This window comes from Cryptomeria japonica, chromosome 4 (genome assembly GCF_030272615.1).
Source record: "Cryptomeria japonica chromosome 4, Sugi_1.0, whole genome shotgun sequence".
Classification (NCBI taxonomy): Eukaryota; Viridiplantae; Streptophyta; class Pinopsida; order Cupressales; family Cupressaceae; genus Cryptomeria; species Cryptomeria japonica.
This window is the reverse complement of record NC_081408.1, coordinates 148595573-148612537: the sequence shown is the minus strand read 5'-3', so window position 1 is coordinate 148612537 and position 16965 is coordinate 148595573. Positions and strand designations below refer to the sequence as shown.

General features: G+C 32.3%; 2 protein-coding genes across 2 annotated transcripts; both read left to right on the top strand.

Moving 5' to 3' along the window:
* The first annotated feature begins 1881 nt into the window (after nt 1–1881).
* On the top strand, nt 1882–4739 carry LOC131037785 (probable disease resistance protein At4g33300). The gene is made up of 3 exons (XM_059218947.1): nt 1882–2011; nt 3884–4044; nt 4380–4739. Exons 1-3 carry the CDS (start codon nt 1882–1884, stop codon nt 4737–4739), a joined length of 651 nt encoding a protein of 216 aa, XP_059074930.1.
* Nucleotides 4740–4820: 81 nt separating this feature from the next.
* LOC131037793 (probable disease resistance protein At4g33300) lies at nt 4821–6581 on the top strand. Its single transcript, XM_057969983.1, has 2 exons — nt 4821–5026; nt 5488–6581. The coding sequence occupies exons 1-2, from the start codon at nt 4876–4878 to the stop codon at nt 6303–6305; spliced, it is 969 nt and encodes a 322-aa protein (XP_057825966.1). The 5' UTR covers nt 4821–4875; the 3' UTR covers nt 6306–6581.
* The last annotated feature ends 10384 nt before the right edge of the window (nt 6582–16965 follow it).

Sequence of the window (16965 nt, the reverse complement as noted above, 5' to 3'; positions counted from 1 at the left end):
TATATTTCTCTACCTCTATCTCTTTCCCTATTTCTCTATATATCACACCCTCTATCTATATCTTCCCTATCTCCCTATCCCTCTCCCTCTTAATATATTGAGCCATCACTTGATATCCTCCTCTCTTCTTTCTCCCACTCTAACTATATCTCTTCATCTCCCCCCTCTCTCTACCTATCTCTTTCCCACTTTCTCCCATTCTCCTCCCTCTTTTATCTCTCCCTTCTCTACTTATGTCTCTTTTTCTCTCTCCCTCGATATCTCTGCTCATGTCTCTCTCCCTCACTCTCTTTGTATCCCTATATCTATCTCTCTATCTTGATCTAACTCTTGCCTTCTCTATCTTTATCTCCCTACCTCCCCCTCTCCCTCTATATGTATATCTCATAAACTTTGCCTGTCTCTTTCTCACTCCTCTCATGCTTTATATCTCTACTCATCTATTACTGTCTATGTCTCCCTCTCACTTCTACCTCCCTAAATCTCTATCTCTCCTTATCCCTCTCTTTATCTAGATATCATCACTCCCTCTCTCCCTTTGTATCTATTGAACTATCTATCTCCCCCTCTCTCTATCCCTTTCTATTGATATCTTTCTCTACCTCTATCTCCCCATCTCTTTATTTCTCTCCTTATCTCTTCCCTATACTTCTTTATTTCTCTATATCATCCTTAGTCTATATCTCTCCATCTCTCTCTCCCATTTTATATATTGATCTCTCTCTCCCTCTCTCCTTCACTTCATCCCCCCTCTCTTTTCCCATCCTCTACCTATATCTATCACTCTCTCCCTTTTCTCCATCCCTTTTTTTTTCTCCTCTCTCTATGTCTTGCCATATATCCCTCCCTCACTCCCTTGCTATACACCTATCTATATCTCTATCTCTACCTCTATCTCCTTTTCTCTTCCCATATGTCTCTCTCTTCCTCAATTTTTTTTCTCTCTCTATCTCCCTCTTCCCCTCTCTCTATATATCTCCTTGTCTCTCTATCACTCTATCTCACCATATATATCTTTGTATCTCTACCTCCCCTTCTTCCTCTAGTCTCTCTATCTCTCCCTTTCTATCTCTCTATCTCTCTATCTTTGTCTCTCCCTCTACTTCATTCGATCTGTCTATTTATTTCTCCATCTCTTCCTCTCTTTCCCTCTCTCCTTGTCTCCTTATTGCAAATATATCAAGATCTTGCTAGTAGTGGAGCTTGATTATCTTCATAATTTTGAGGTTTTGTTTTGCTGAAAAAATAGAAACATTTCCTAAACAACATATTTATTGACCTTATGTTTTGCATATATGTATGCAAGCATAGGCCAATTTTTTCACCAATTAACATTCTATACTACTTCAATGTATCCATTGCACACCAAAATGTGACTGCTAATTAATATATTCTTCTTCGTTAAAAAAAGAGGCAATCATTAAATGGACAAATTGTACAACAATCAATTAGTTGGTCATGGTGTCCAAGACATTTTGGAAGGAATATCATGGTGGAGGACAGCATATCTAGTGTGCAAGGAAAATCAAACAGTTATGACCTCATTAGTCATGCCTAGACACATATTTGGTGGAGAAATGTTAGAGAGACGTGCGAAAAGAGACAACCAGAGTTTGATAAGGAAGGGCGATCGGAAGCTAGCACGTGACTATTGTAGTTGGCTTTAACTAGTGTAAGACATATTTCGTCTTCTGACGACTCTTTCCTCTAAGGTGAATATTGTTCCCTTGCAATGTATCTCACGATCTCGCGGCCAACCTCTGGACCTCAATCACGAAGCGCCTTCTCCAGAGTGTCGGCTTTCTTGGTGCTCGTCGTCCAATAGAAGAAATCTCAGTCTCAATGACCACGCCTAGATAGCCTTTGAGAAACGTCTCCACCATGATGCGCGAGTTGTTCGTTTACACAAAAAAAGATCCACAACGAATCCGGGTGGAGATTATCCGAGTAAAATTTGGGAAGAACTGGCCACTTAATGTACTCGATGTTGGAAACATTGGCCCCGAGAAAGGTGATAAAAATGAGCAATATAGTAGGTCCACCAATGTAGCTGCCAGCATTAAGAACGCAATAGGGAAATTTCCTCCGAATTCAATAGAGTTGATGGGGAAATAAGGAAATGAGCTTCTACCTTGCAACAGAGTCCAATCCAGCTAATACCATTCGTGTGCACTCAATCATTGGAGAGTGATGCCCAAGAGAACGATTGACACTTACCATGCACAAGCATCGAACCTTCCGATATGCAAAAATAATCGCACTCTGGTTTCGTTGTAGTTGGAAAACGACGTAAGTTACCTAAAGGTTTGGTTGAGCCAGTGATAGGTATGGGTCATTCGGATTGCACCATTGTCGTCGCCAATCATCACCCCCATCGCCATATCGATCTCCATCTCCTTATGTTCTTCATGTCCATCCTTTTTAAATTAAAATTTTTGTTATAGTGGTACAATATTGAATTATGTATGAATAATAGCATCATTTCATGATTTTGGAGTTTTGTGTAATAAAAATAATGTTGTCATTCAAATGTAACTTATAAGTGCATTAATTGTAGATCAGTTTAAAATGTAAAAAGTGTCATATAAATGAGAATTGCTTAATGACAAAGTATATGTTGTACAACTTTTCTATTCACACAAGTGATTTATAGCAAAAGTTTCTTACATATTCATTTTCATGATTTTGATCAAAAGTTTTTCAAAATATTACTCATAATTTTTATTGATCATTTCTCTCAACAACTTTGTTTTCATGTGTATCAAAATATTTCTAATTCACATGAAAAACTCATAGTATTAATTTGTTATTATAAAAAACTTGTTTTGTAGATAGACTAAATATCCTATATTTGTCTTGCTTTATCAAGTACAACAATATAATGTCCTTACGAATATTAAAATGATAAAATTTGATGTGAAATTTCTCACTATACCATTAAAATAATTTAATTAAAAAGACAACAGTTTTACCACTTTTCAACTACCATTACTCTTTCCTTATACTACTCAATAACTTAATGAAGAAGAAAAAGACTTCTCCAAATTTCCAATAAAAAGAAAGTTAAAATGTCATCTCTAAATGTATAGAACAAACTTTTAAAATTATGTAAGTGGAAAGTTGTTTTTGATATTAGTCTAAAGTTATTATCTTTCTAATATTTTCCTAGCAAATGACATTTATTTAATCTAACATAACATAACTTACGCAGAGTATTTCATTATATTATTCAATAACTTAGTTAAGAAAACGTTAATTTACAAATTTTTAATTAAAACAAATTAAAGGTTCTAAGCATACAAAATTGTTTTTGATATATTTGTATGTAATTAAAAACTTCTTAAAGTTAATTTTTTAATGGAATTGTTAAATAATCTAAAGAAAATATAATTACTATCGAAATATAGGAGATTATATAATTTATATGAGTTATTTTATATTAATTAAATAACTGCTTTTACTTAGTAAATAACCATCCTAGAATTAAGAAAACCCATGAAAGTATGGTCGACGAAAAGAAGTTTTTGTTTATACTGCATACCGAATGCATTCGTTTAAATATATCCATCATACAGAATGCATGCCTTTAATATTTGTTCTAGATAAGCAAGGACGGCTAGACTCTTCCAAGCAAGGACATATACTATTATTATCTCTGACAGAAAGAAAATGGACCCAGTGCGATGTAACCAAGACAACATCTATGAATATCTTTTGCGCTGTAAGCATCTCTGAATTTCATGGATGCCACCAGCACACGCTTATTTCGAGGTACTTGCATCACACCTCCTTGGAAATCCAGGCGAAATTTCTTTCCCGTGTATCACTTAATATAAGAGAAAACATTGTAGAAGAATAGACAGAATTAACTTTGAAATTGCAGAACTTAACCGTTTGCAGAAATCTCAACGGATGGATTCTGTTCAATTTATCGACAGTATTGAAATGGAGGAGGATTCCACCTGTGTTGTTCCTGGAGATTGCTTCTGGAGTTTTGGACAGACACCAATTCCAAGCACTGCAAATGCAATTCTGGTGAAGGAGGTACATTTTTTCTTTTCAGCTAATCAATTTTGTTTTAATATTTTTATAATATAATACTTCATATTTTGCTTTTGATTGTAAAAAAACATATTGTAGATGAAAAATAATTTTCAATTTACAGTGGAGATTTATTTTTTATGAAATGGGAGAAGCGCGTGAAAAAAACTGTTGTGTATGATTCAAAAGCTCCTAGAATTATAGGAAACTTTCTTGTGTCTAATTTCATGAGGAATTTACTTTTGCAAAAAATAGTTTACTGTTTGTAAGTAACCCATATGTCGTCAATATCTTCATGTACAAAGTAAAATAGGTATAGTGCGGTGATGAAATTACAGCTGCTAGCAGAATGTGATGGCCTGCCACATGCTCTTAAGGCGATCGGAAGCTCTTTGCATGGGAAATCTCATGAGGCTTGGGAAAGGGTAATGAAAAAGATTTCTAAAGGAGAAAGCATATCAGATTATCACAAAAAGGGACTAATTAGATTACTGCAGATTAATATTGATTCCTTAGATGATGTTGCCAAAGAATGCTTCCAAGACTTAGGTTTATTTCCAGAGGACAGGAAAATCTGTGTGGATACACTGTTGGGTATTTGGGTTTATGTTCGGAATCTCCAGTGCCATAATGCATTTGCCATTTTGTCAGAACTTGCAAGCAAAAATCTTCTGAATTTAACTAGCACTTCAGGGTAATTGCCTTTCTTTTTCGTATACTCGATTTGTTATTATCATTTTTAATTATTAAGTTGACAAAATCGCACTTATCAGGGGCAGAGCAACAATCTCAAACAGAAATACCTCGGAGCTATATTTTTCTCAGAATAATTTAATGCGAGAATTGGCCTTGCATTTGGGGTGCGAAGAGGGAGTAGTCCACATGAAGAGGTTGGTGATACCTTGGAAGGATCAGAGTTTGTCACAGAAAAGGGAGTTGCTTAATGGCACAACATGTGATGCTCAACTTCTCTCTATTCACACAGGTGGGTTATCTCTAAAGTCTTATATATTCATTTTCATCAAATAGGTCAGAAGTTGTTTGAAATATTAGTCTTAATTTCTAACATCATTTCTTCCAGCAATTTTTTTTATAATATTTTGATGGTAAGCGTGTTTTATCTAAGTTCTGAATCGGGAGGGCCAAACCCATACAAAGAAGCTTGAAAAACACCACGGGTCATTTCTTTGAGCAAACTGTTGCAATGTTTGTTAAAATATTTCTAGTTCACGTGAAAAATCAATTGTGTGAATATGATATTCTAATTTTTTTTTAATAGGTAGACGAAAAAAGTTCAAAAATAAAAAAACGGTGTTCTTGTCCTACTTTATCAGTTTCAATTCTCAACTTTTCTTTCTCGTATTGTAACCTTAAGCAAATGAATAGCAACCATAATCAACATGTACAATGATCTAAGTAGACTTCCTTTTTTATTTATTTAAGCAGGGCCTACAGAGGAGAACTACTTGAAAGAGATGAATTTCCCTGAGGCAGAGGCTCTCTTGTTACTCTTTACTTCAAGTGAATGCTTTCTTCTCCCATTTTTGAAATCGATGAAGAATCTAAAATGTCTCATGATATTCAATTATTGTACAAAGAGGGGAACAATAAAAGATCTAGATGTTTTATCTACACTCCCTCAACTAAAAAGTGTCCGCTTGGAGAGGTTGATTGCACTCTCTACTTTGAAAGAAAGCAAAGGACTACCAAACTTAGAGAAACTGTCTTTAAGCTTATGCGAAGGGTGTGAATATATATCCACATTCAATAATGTAAACTTAAGAGATTTTGAACTGGACTGCTCCAGCAATTTGGAGGAGGTGCCCCTAAGTTTCTGTAATATGCCATTTACTCAGATGTTGTCTATTACCAACTGCCACCTGATTCAAAAGTTACCTTATGACCTTGGGAATCTGAGCTCTCTGAAAATGTTAAAGTTGTCGGCACTGCCAGGCCTAAAAGAGCTTCCATCGTCAATAGGAAAACTTGGGCAGTTGGAATGTCTAGACATTTCATTCTGTGAGGGGCTTACAAAACTACCGGAGGAATTTGGGCAACTGAGGAAATTGAATGAGTTAGATATGAGAGAATGTTCTTGTTTGACAAGATTACCAAGAACTGTTTGCCAACTGAATTCACTGAAGCTCGTTATATGTGATGAAAAGGTTTCGAAGCAATGGTTGCAGGCCAAGAACATCTCTATTGCACAGCTCAGAGTTGAAATTGTGGAAGCGTATTTCGGTTTGGATTGGCTTGATGATTGACTTCTTTCCTTACTTCTCATCTTGAAACTCGGAGCTCTGGTCAAGTGGAAAAGCACAGTTCTATATAGGCTATTAGATATATGTTCAGCCTATATTATGATCAATATTTGTTTAATTACAGCTTTTATATTCTCCATCGGAAGGAATTTCTTTCTTTCCTAAAAAGTTAGGAAGTGCGTATTTGAAAGTGCGTGGGAGGTGTCTTCAGTGCGATCATGTCTGGCTTTGTCGCATAGACTCTAAAATACCGATGTATTACGTGTCACTCTTTTCTAATTGTGTCTTTTTGTGTTAAATGTGTGATGTTTTTATGTAGTAAATTGGATTAAGGAAGCAAATCTTTTCTTTTTTTTTTAATTGTAATTGGGGGTTATGTTTGTAATATATAGGTTAAATAATTAATGTTATAGGTTTGATATTTTAGTCATTAAATGTTACAATTGTTAAGTAATTAAAAGGCTATGAACAAAATGGATACATTTTAGTTTACAACATGATTATATTTATACATACATTTTAGATACTAATATTATTATGGTAACATGTGTGAAAAATAACTTTTTGGATTTGCCAATTTTTTTAATCAACTTCTCACATAAAAGTGTAATAAATTAAGGTTAGAGTTTAGTCAAATGTAAATTATATATGTAAGCATATATGTCATGTACAAATAGATAATTAATATATAGTTTTACTTCTACATTTATATTATTAATTAATATGACAGAATATACTACATTAATAATTTTATTTATCTATAACTAGATATAAATATATATTTAATTAATATGTGTTCAATTATAGTTATTTAACATATTGTGTAATGTTAGATATTATGCATACTATTATTACACAACTGTTATCATATATAATAAAAACTATCCTACTGCCATTCATACAAGGCTTGATATTTATTTTAAAGCACATATTTCTTTTATGATATTATAAATGAGTGGTATACATATTATTATGTTGATTACATAAATTATATGTACATAGAATGTTAATACTATGACTTGCATAGTATGATATTTTGTAATGTTTCATATTGACTACATTGATTGATATAAGTTGATGGGGCTCAAAATATATACATATACATAAATTACTATATTAGGTTATGATTAATTTTTTTATTGTTGATAATTGTTTTAGATTTAAGACCCAAACTCTTGGTGAAACCATTGTCCACCATGAGGTTATGGACATCATATAAGGACACATGTAATTGTAACCCCTTGTTTGTAGTTTCCCATCGCCTTGCCATTTCCTAACTTGAGTCATACATCATTCAACTATCTCACTACTAGATGTTGACTTGAGTTAATAGTATAAAACTCTAGTTGCAAATCACCTATATTTTCTAAAAAATATGCAATTAAAGACATTGAGATATAGAAAAATCAATATATTTAACATTCATAAATATTAATAAATCGCCATATTTGCTATTAAAAATAACTAAAAAGAGTATTTAAAATAAGATTAGTAAAATATAAAACTTCAAAAGTTTATCCATGTTTCTACAATATGCATGCAATCATTATAATCAAATAGCTATTAGCAATGCAAGGGCTTTAGCATTGATTAGTTGATATGAAATTGGACTAGCTAACTTAGACATATCTAATACATTTATTTGAAATGTTTGAAAATATTTTTAACAATGAATATATGAATGTAAAAGATAGATTCTTTGAGAAGGATATAGATCTTAACATATTTTACATGCATGCATATGTATGTATGTATGTATGTATACATAGACATATTTATCAAGAATTATAGACAATTTAATTATAGAGTAGGTCTAGTAGCAAGAATCTAAAACCGTAAGATTACAAATACTACAAGATGTATAAGAGTATATTTTGATCTCATTCATATCAATTATGATCCAATATTAAAATTGCAAGGTCCCTCCAAAATCAAACAAGTTCTATGGGGTGAGATAGCTTTAAGGACCCTATCAAACCATTTTAAACCTTTCATATTCTTTATTTTTATTCATTTGTTTCTTTCATTTACTGGTAATGCTTATTTTACGTTTTAATATTCTCCATGCCATCACATTTGAAATTAGTATTGGTTACAAAGATCTCATAACTAAAGTAATTATAATGAATTTTTTTTAAATGGAACATCATTAAAGAATAAAAAAGGTGTTACCCATCATGCATCAAAGAAGAGAATATGTTTGATTTGAATTGAAACATAACATTTGTTCTAAATATTAATTATGTAATTAATATAATAGTAACATGAAAATAGAATTTTTAGAAAATTAAATGGAAAAATAAATTCTACTCTATGCAAGTGTAAATAAAATTTATTAAAGAAGAAGGCCATGTAAACAAGAGGCTTAAACTTTAATTATTTTGCCAGATATGTAAGTAAAATTATAGAATTATAGAATAGGAGAATTAACTACACCATTTTAGATAGAATAAACAAATTAAATTAAAGCATATGGGATGCATTTCTAATATTTGTAGCATTATAGTTGAAATGATCATTTGATGGTTTGATTAGGATCATCAAAACTAATGTTTTCTTCTTACTCCCCTCTATGCCTCTACAATCACCCTCCAAATTAGCTTAAATAAAATATTAAAAAAATAGAAACTACATGCATAGATGATTTCTCACAATTGAAAATCAAGAAGCTAATGGATATTTGAATTACTTAGAGATATCATTATTAAACATCTATTCCATAATTGCCTTTCCTCTACTTGTACAGTCCCAATTAATATATATTATTCTAGTCTTCCTCCATGAAATGCCTTCAAAGAAAAAAAATTAAAAAATCTTCTGAATAAGTATGGAAATTTGAAATCTCATAGTGTAAATTCCTAAATATTCATAAAAATTACTGCTGCAACTATCAAAATTCTCAAATGCTTTAAATTATTGTAGTGTACTATTAAAGAGACAAAAAAGAAAATGGCATCTCAAATATGTACCTTTCTATTTATCACGATATGTGGTGCTCTGAACCATGTTATTCGAAATGTGGCCATCATTTACGGTTCTAGATTTTGAATACTAAGGTGTTAAAGGTATACTACTATTGCTATTAATAGTATTATCTAAGGAAGATAAAGATGCATGACAAAAAATATCTGCATTGTTAACACTCTTATTCATCAAATGCATTTGGCATAAGCCTCACTTGATGATGCATTAATTTTTTATTTACGTTGATTAAGAAAAATTTTATAAATTTTACCTATAATCTATTATGTTTGTGACTATTGATCACAAATCATAAGGTTTTAATATTGATTCATATCAATTGCCTTTAACTCAATTCCATAATTTATTGAAGAATCACTCTTCCACTATCTTGGGTTACATGATTGTTTGCACTCACACCTATATTTATTATTTTTTTGTTTTTAAAAAAAGCTAGAAGACTTAAATGACTTCAATTTAAATTATGAGGGTTTTTTATTAACACAAGTTCTTAAAAACTAATATATCAGTTATCACTATAGAACATCTCTCAACATTGAAATATTTAGAAATGGGGTCCTAGATTAGAGACATAAACTTGAATCTAGATCAATATTGTTCATTAGAAGATATTGGCAATGATGTAATGTTATTTAAATAAGTTCTCCAATTGTTGATGCAAGAACATGAATCAATAATAACATAATCACTCAGTAATTAAATTTGAAACTTGGTTATCCTAGCATCCCCACACTCTTTATGTTTCTTATACTCGATTTTTGTCTTTGTAGAGACAATTTCACATTTGTCTCTTAAGAGACAATAGTTGGGATTTAAAGACATATTGTCTATATAGAGACAATAGTTGAGATTAAAATCATAATATCTCTTGAGAGACAATATGTCTTAAGATCTCAACTATTGTCTCTCTAGAGACAATATAAAAAATGTATTAAAAAAAATAATTTATTTTAAATATTTTTGGTGTAGTTTTCAACAAAAATGTATTAAAAAAATAAACAATTTATTTTAAATATTTTGTGTAGTTTTCAACCAAAATGTATCCAAATAGAAATACAATATTCAAAGTAATTATATTTAATTTCTTACAAAACACTGAACAAAATACCATAACAAACTATAACTTCATCCAAGAAAATAGGCTTGCTTTGCTAAACAAAATTGATAATTATTTAAGAAACAACCAACAGCTCATGTTCTTAAGGAGAGCTTGAGAGTGAATAAATTTACAAGTATTCATTAAACAATTATGATGATACAAAATTAGGTTTATAATTGCCAAAACTTCTATATGTTGTGCCAGCACTGATCCATTTATTTTGGCATCTGAAATCACTTCGTAATACATGCTTCTCCTCCTTTTCAACAATTTCCAACTTTATATGAGCCAAATTTACATGTTGATCTTGCTATTCCCTGTTTTGTTTGAAATAATCATAGTAGCTATAGCATATGTTAGCCTTGCACTAGCTGCAAATATGGTGGACACATACTTTTCTAGATTTGCAAGATGATTTGCATCTCCTTCTTCCACCCATCTCGTCGCACACTATGTCACACCCAAACCAGAGGCACACATTTAATAAAATAAAAATAATTTTTTTTTTTAAGTTTTACATTTCTCAAGCTATATAATTAGAGTGGAGAAGCAGACTTGTAATGCTCACCAATAATAGGGCAGAAATGAAACAACATAAGCCATTTCTTTGTGCGCCTTGTTGTGATTGCAAGTACTATAATCATTTGACTGGAAACTTCGTCCTATGTAATAGGATGCAATGAATTCTAAATGCCTTAGAATTGTCACCTGAAATAACATATCCAACTAAGGTTTAAGAAATGAGAGATTATTTCTAGAATAACATGCTAGCATGAAACTAGGGAGGCTAAAGTAACTTGGATGGTTAGTTGGTCGATCATGAAAAAGTCTATCATGACCACCTACATGGCAACAATGATGATGCATCCGTTCTTTCATTCTTGATTCAAATATTATGCAATTGAATTTTCTTATACAAGATTGCATAGATAGAAACGAGTAATAATGATTTATTTGTCAATTATATCTCTTTCATTTTCTGGAATCAACTACATAGTTTGAATTTAGTCTATCCAATGTTTTGGATCTCTAAACATCAGACAACATAAATCCTAATAGATAGCTGATCAGGAATAAACTAAACTACAAGCTACCAAGAATTAGTGAAAGACAAAATAAACTAGTATACAAAGCATCATTACAAAAGACAATGAGCAGCCACATTGAAAGGTTCACCAAACACAAAGATGGATACTCAATAAACCTATAACATTATATTTGTACAAGCTTCAAGGACATCTTTTATAGTCAATCATAACCCTAATGATGGGAAAAAGCACTATTCATCTATTTGAATACATCAAATTTTGGGCATGAAATAATGCATTCAAGTAAAATACAGTAAAATATGTGATAGATGAGGGTTTTGATAAAACAAACCCTACTGAAGCCCTTATCACAGACATGAGAACACTATTAGAGAAGCATCTAATGGAAAGAATAGTGAACTTCATGACAATCAAAATGACTCTACACTTCTCTACACTTACAATCAATAATGAGTCTACCACTTTGAACGATTCAGCAATCCAAGAGGTCAAATAAAGTTCATGGTAATTGCAAGAAAGAGATGTGATAGTGAGAACAAGCCACCCAAAAGTAATGACTGTCATTTTTTCAATGTCTAAGGGTCTAGGACACAATCATAGGTTGAAGGTATATTAAAAGCCATGGGGCCAGTCAATGAAAGAGATAGTGCCTTGATCCTTAGATCAAACTGTCACATCCAAGAGGAGAAGCTACTGAATGGATTATATGGATCAGATCGTCCATAGAGAAGAGGAATAACATGACAATGCAAAGCCTAAAATAAGACACATTGTGTAGCCAATGATCAAAGAAGAGATATTTATCATATGGAGGAAAAGAGGACAAATGACAAAGGAGAATTAGGACAACCAATAGAAAGATCATAGACTCAGAGAATAACAAAAGGATTTATGATTATTCAAAAGCAAAAGGAATAATGAAAGTGGTTTCAAAATGAGAGTAAGGGTTTGTCAATAGTAAAGAGAGGAGACCCTTGAGGGAAACAAAAATGGCAAGTTTGAGATACAGTTACAACAATGGCTTTAAACCTATTGACAACAAAAATGCAAGAGAAGTGATTGAAACTAATAGAAATAATAAAGAAAACTCACCATCATTAAAGGATAGCCATAGGGTAGTCAATTGTAACTGCTAAAGGATGATGCAAAGCTTTCAAGAAGACGAGGAATGAACATGTGCCCAAGTATATATGACATCCGAGTATCAAAGGAAAAAGATAAGAGTAGAGAATGATGATTTGGAAATCAAATGGGCATAAGTTTCCCATGATCAATAAGTAGGTTTTTGAAAAATCTTCATGCCAAGTGTATACAAATCCTATAGTCAGAAAAGATATAAAACTGAGGTTTGCAACAAAAATGGAGATAACAATTTAAATGAAGATAATAATCACATGGGTGGAACATAAGTTATCTTTGAGTCCCTTGATCATAGAGAGACATGAAGCAACCCTAAACCAATCAGCAAAAAAGTAAGAAAATGCCTAAGGGTAAGAGATTCAAATGCACATCAATCAGCAAAAGAGTAGTAATGTGATACAAAAACAAAGATACATGCCAAGAGAGAAGCAAGTCACAATCCAAACACATTAAAAATGTAGACTAACATCAAAAATTTCTAATACAAAATAAATCAAACATTTCTAATATAAAATGTAGACTAAGAGCATCGGGTTAAGAATATTCAAACCAATTCCTTTGTCCATATTCATATGTGATTCTCACAATCAAAATACACTGTTTACTGTCTTTGCATGTGTCTTGAGATGAAAGGACTACTATAAAAATATGGATATAGACTCAATGATTAGCATCGAAACTATAGTGAGCTGGTATAATAACTGTACAATCCATTTGAAAGGTTTCACTTTCATGGTTTTGGCATATAGCACAAAGACAAATAAGCCCTTACATAGGGAAAACTCAGAATTATTACCAATCATAAGGGTTCAATAGCACAAAAAAAGATAGAGTCTTTAGTCTTTATAGTTGCAATGGTCTATAGAAGAATATAGTCATATGAGCCACAACAATGAAAGATCAGGGTACTCGAACACCTTGTTAGTGTCATGACCCAGTAGTGAGACTATCAAATGCCAAAATTCAGTCTTAATAGAAGTCATTAGGCAGCCAAGACACAAACCATAAATAATGAAAGAAGGATATATGCATTCAAGATACAAGAGTTCAGCTCATGAGATCATAGCCATACATGAAAGGAAAAGGACAGTCAAAAGAATAAGTTGGCATACCTTGACACATAAGATAGCAACCAAGAGAAGATCTTAACATAATCAATATGTGTTTAAACAAAAGAGCAGATTCAACTCTCAAGCAACAGTAATAAAAATAGTCAGGATGGTAATTGTAGATATTTCATTCAATATATAACTCTGATAAAATAAGGTTATCTTCACTTGGAAAAAATAGAGTACAAGCAACATTAAGAAACAAAAATTATCAAGTCAATCCTATACCTTCTTCTGCAGCCTTCTATTGTGAAATTTAGCACTTTCTATTTTTGTTGGTTCTCTTGCTTCAATCCTTAGTGGAAACCATAAAAATTCTGTTAAGAAAAAAGTAGAAAATTTTTAGATAATAGAATATTCGAATTAGAAAGGCACATTAAAAAAAAGACATCTATTATTTTCTGCAAGATACACAGATCTTACCCAAAGAAATGTGACTACCCTTTAAAGTGGCCAGCATAGGTCCCTTGTTCTTTCCATTTTCCCAATTCAGTTTCAACCATAGATATAAGCATTTTTTCAGTTTCTATCTTTGCCACCTAGAATGCATGAAGATTCAGAAGTTCTTATGTGGACTCAAACAAAAAACATGCATAAAAAGATTTTTAACAACATCATGAGCAAGAATCTCATTCAACTCAGCTATTAATTGTTGTACTTGGGCAAAGCCATATCCAGAGTTTAAGAAACATAATGAAATGACACTTTGGAAGAATTCACCATAGTATATAATCAACACAATCAGTTAGCTAAGCATTTTACCTCTGGAATGAAGTCAATAAGCCCTTCTGGTATGAGTATTACACCATAATTGTAGCCACATTCAGCACGTTTATAAATGAAGACAACAAACTAAAGCATGATGTTTGCAGTCCATTGACAATTGATGGCAGTGAAAGGAGAGTAACCCTTAATATAGCATCTCGGGCTTGTGTTAAGATCATGGATTTGAATTAAAGCCAAGCAAAGAGTATTAATGACTATCAAAGGATACAGTCAAGACCAGTTCAAGGAAAATGGGTATAGATGAATGCCAATTTGTTTTCCTTATATTTGCTTTCCTTATGTTTGATACAGATGAATGCCTTTGTGCCTGCAAGTCAAGTTAGTTCTAACAGAGAACTAAAAGAATTAACTTTATATAGAGAGACGAAAAAACAGTCCTATGTTGTCTGAGAAAACATAAAAATTAAAACAAACAAAACTCTACACTATATTTCACCTAACAGAAAATAGAAACTGATCAGCTCATCTCCTGTGCATAGCTCCTTCATATCTACCTAAAACAGATCTTTATTTTCCTATATAAAGGAGAATATCACAACCCCCACATAACACCAGAACCCCCCTAAGTGACTTAAGTCAGAAGAGGCACAACAAAAATAACTTAAATAGAAATCACGAATAGCAAAAAAACTGAATTTTCTTCCCAAATTACAAGGCAATGGGAGTTCTCTCCTGTGTCTTTTCTTCTGAACTTCTCCTGCAGTAATAAGCCAATTATTTTTTGGAGTTTGGGATTAGCTTGTGTGCCTTGAGGGACCATAACCCCATAAGACTCATAACACTACCTCTTCTAATATTGGATAACCAATTGCAGCCAACTGATTTGGCAAATCATTACATATTTGAAGTTGTTGATGTTTGATAACACTAGTTCTTGATTAGCCATTCATAGTTGAAAGAATTTCATCCACATTAATCATTCTACTTACATGTTGCAGTTGTGCATCCTGTACGTTGAGCAAAATTGTGGCTAATGATTTTCATTCTTTTTCCTCCTAAATGGTTGCTCCATCTATGCTAACAGATTTTAATTCAGTCCATAGGTATACTCACAGGTGTTGCATGTTCATCTTCACCTTTCACGAATATAGATTTTCTCTATTGAACTTTTCCAAATATTGAGTTTAGCTTTTCCAGCCATTTAAAACAAAAAAAATCTAAATCTACCCACTTGATTGTTGATGTATAGCTTCGGTCGGACTTCTCAGGGTCGACTCCACCTTAAAATGTGTGAAGGGCCGAAACGGCCTTACACATTTAAAGTATCCGATTTATCATTTTTATGTCATTTATAATAAAAGACTTGTTAATAAATATACCGATCACATTGGAAGTCGTGACCATTGGCATAAGATGTGATTATGAATAGTCAAGTTAATTATAATATAACCGATGTCTAATAAATGAGACGTGTTGGTTGAAGCCGACTTTTGATATAAGTCATGTTGCTTGATCAGGTTGAGATTGGGTATATAGATCGATGCATTCCATCTCCTTTGGTAATTCAGATAATTCATTAAGCAGATCGTATTCTTAATCTACAGCAGTTTGTGATATAACTACAGCAGTTCGTGATATACCTACAACAGTTCGTCATATACCTATAGCAGGTTGATACACATCTATAGCAGTTGTATGTTCACAGCAGTTGGATCATAGACAGTGAGTGAACTGCACTTCTAATACACAGCAGATTGTATACATTCCTCTCACCCTGTGAATGTTGAATAGAAGTGTTCGATATTGTAAAGACATATTGTAAATTGATAAAATACAATAAGAAATACCATTGCTGGGTTTTTCACCTTCAAGAGTAAGGTTTTCCCAGGATAAACTTTGTGTAGTTGTATTTGAATTATTTCTATATAATCTGATCATGAAAATTTAACATTGATAAAACCTTTATTTAAGAGTTGCAGTTATCATCCATGGCTTAGCCCTCTTGTTTGGGAAGTTGGGAACTTAGTTCTGGTACCCTACTGAAAATATGACCCTGCATCGCACTAACAAAATGCAAACTGGAAAAGAGAACAAAATAAAAAGATGAAAAAAGGTCCGTTTTATTCAAGCGATTTTTTGCATATAAAGCAGATGTATACAGAAATAGACTCCACTAATCATGTCATGGATCAAGGATTTATTAACTGAGATAAGGCCACACAACTCAAGGCTTTATTAAGTGTAACAATATTGAACAAATTACAACTAATCTAGTATCTACTAATCTAGATTACCAGTGATGGCAACTAACACTTTTACTGGTTAATTTGCACAATGGGAATATGTTGGTTGTGCGTACTCCCATTAGATTGGAATGCATAAAAATAAGTTATATAGAGTAGGATTTGTAAATAATATGATGGATAGGCGCACACCTTCTATTACTCTATATTTTTTGGCTTCTTGGTTCATTAAGAAAATGTGGCATTACATTAGTCTCACTCTCAACTTTTCCCTCTTTCAATAGAAGGAATAAAAGCTTAAGCTCAAGCAATGTG

What these genes read in the sequence shown, in the direction of transcription:
- LOC131037785 (XM_059218947.1), top strand. Translation starts at nt 1,882, where the DNA reads ATGATGCGCGAGTTGTTCGTTTACACAAAAAAAGATCCACAACGAATC. An exon ending in AAACATTGGCCCCGAGAAAG is followed by an intron (nt 2,012 to 3,883) that starts GTGATAAAAATG and finishes TTGAAATTGCAG; the next exon opens with AACTTAACCGTTTGCAGAAA. An exon ending in ATGCAATTCTGGTGAAGGAG is followed by an intron (nt 4,045 to 4,379) that starts GTACATTTTTTC and finishes ATGAAATTACAG; the next exon opens with CTGCTAGCAGAATGTGATGG.
- LOC131037793 (XM_057969983.1), top strand. Translation starts at nt 4,876, where the DNA reads ATGCGAGAATTGGCCTTGCATTTGGGGTGCGAAGAGGGAGTAGTCCAC. An exon ending in ACTTCTCTCTATTCACACAG is followed by an intron (nt 5,027 to 5,487) that starts GTGGGTTATCTC and finishes TTATTTAAGCAG; the next exon opens with GGCCTACAGAGGAGAACTAC.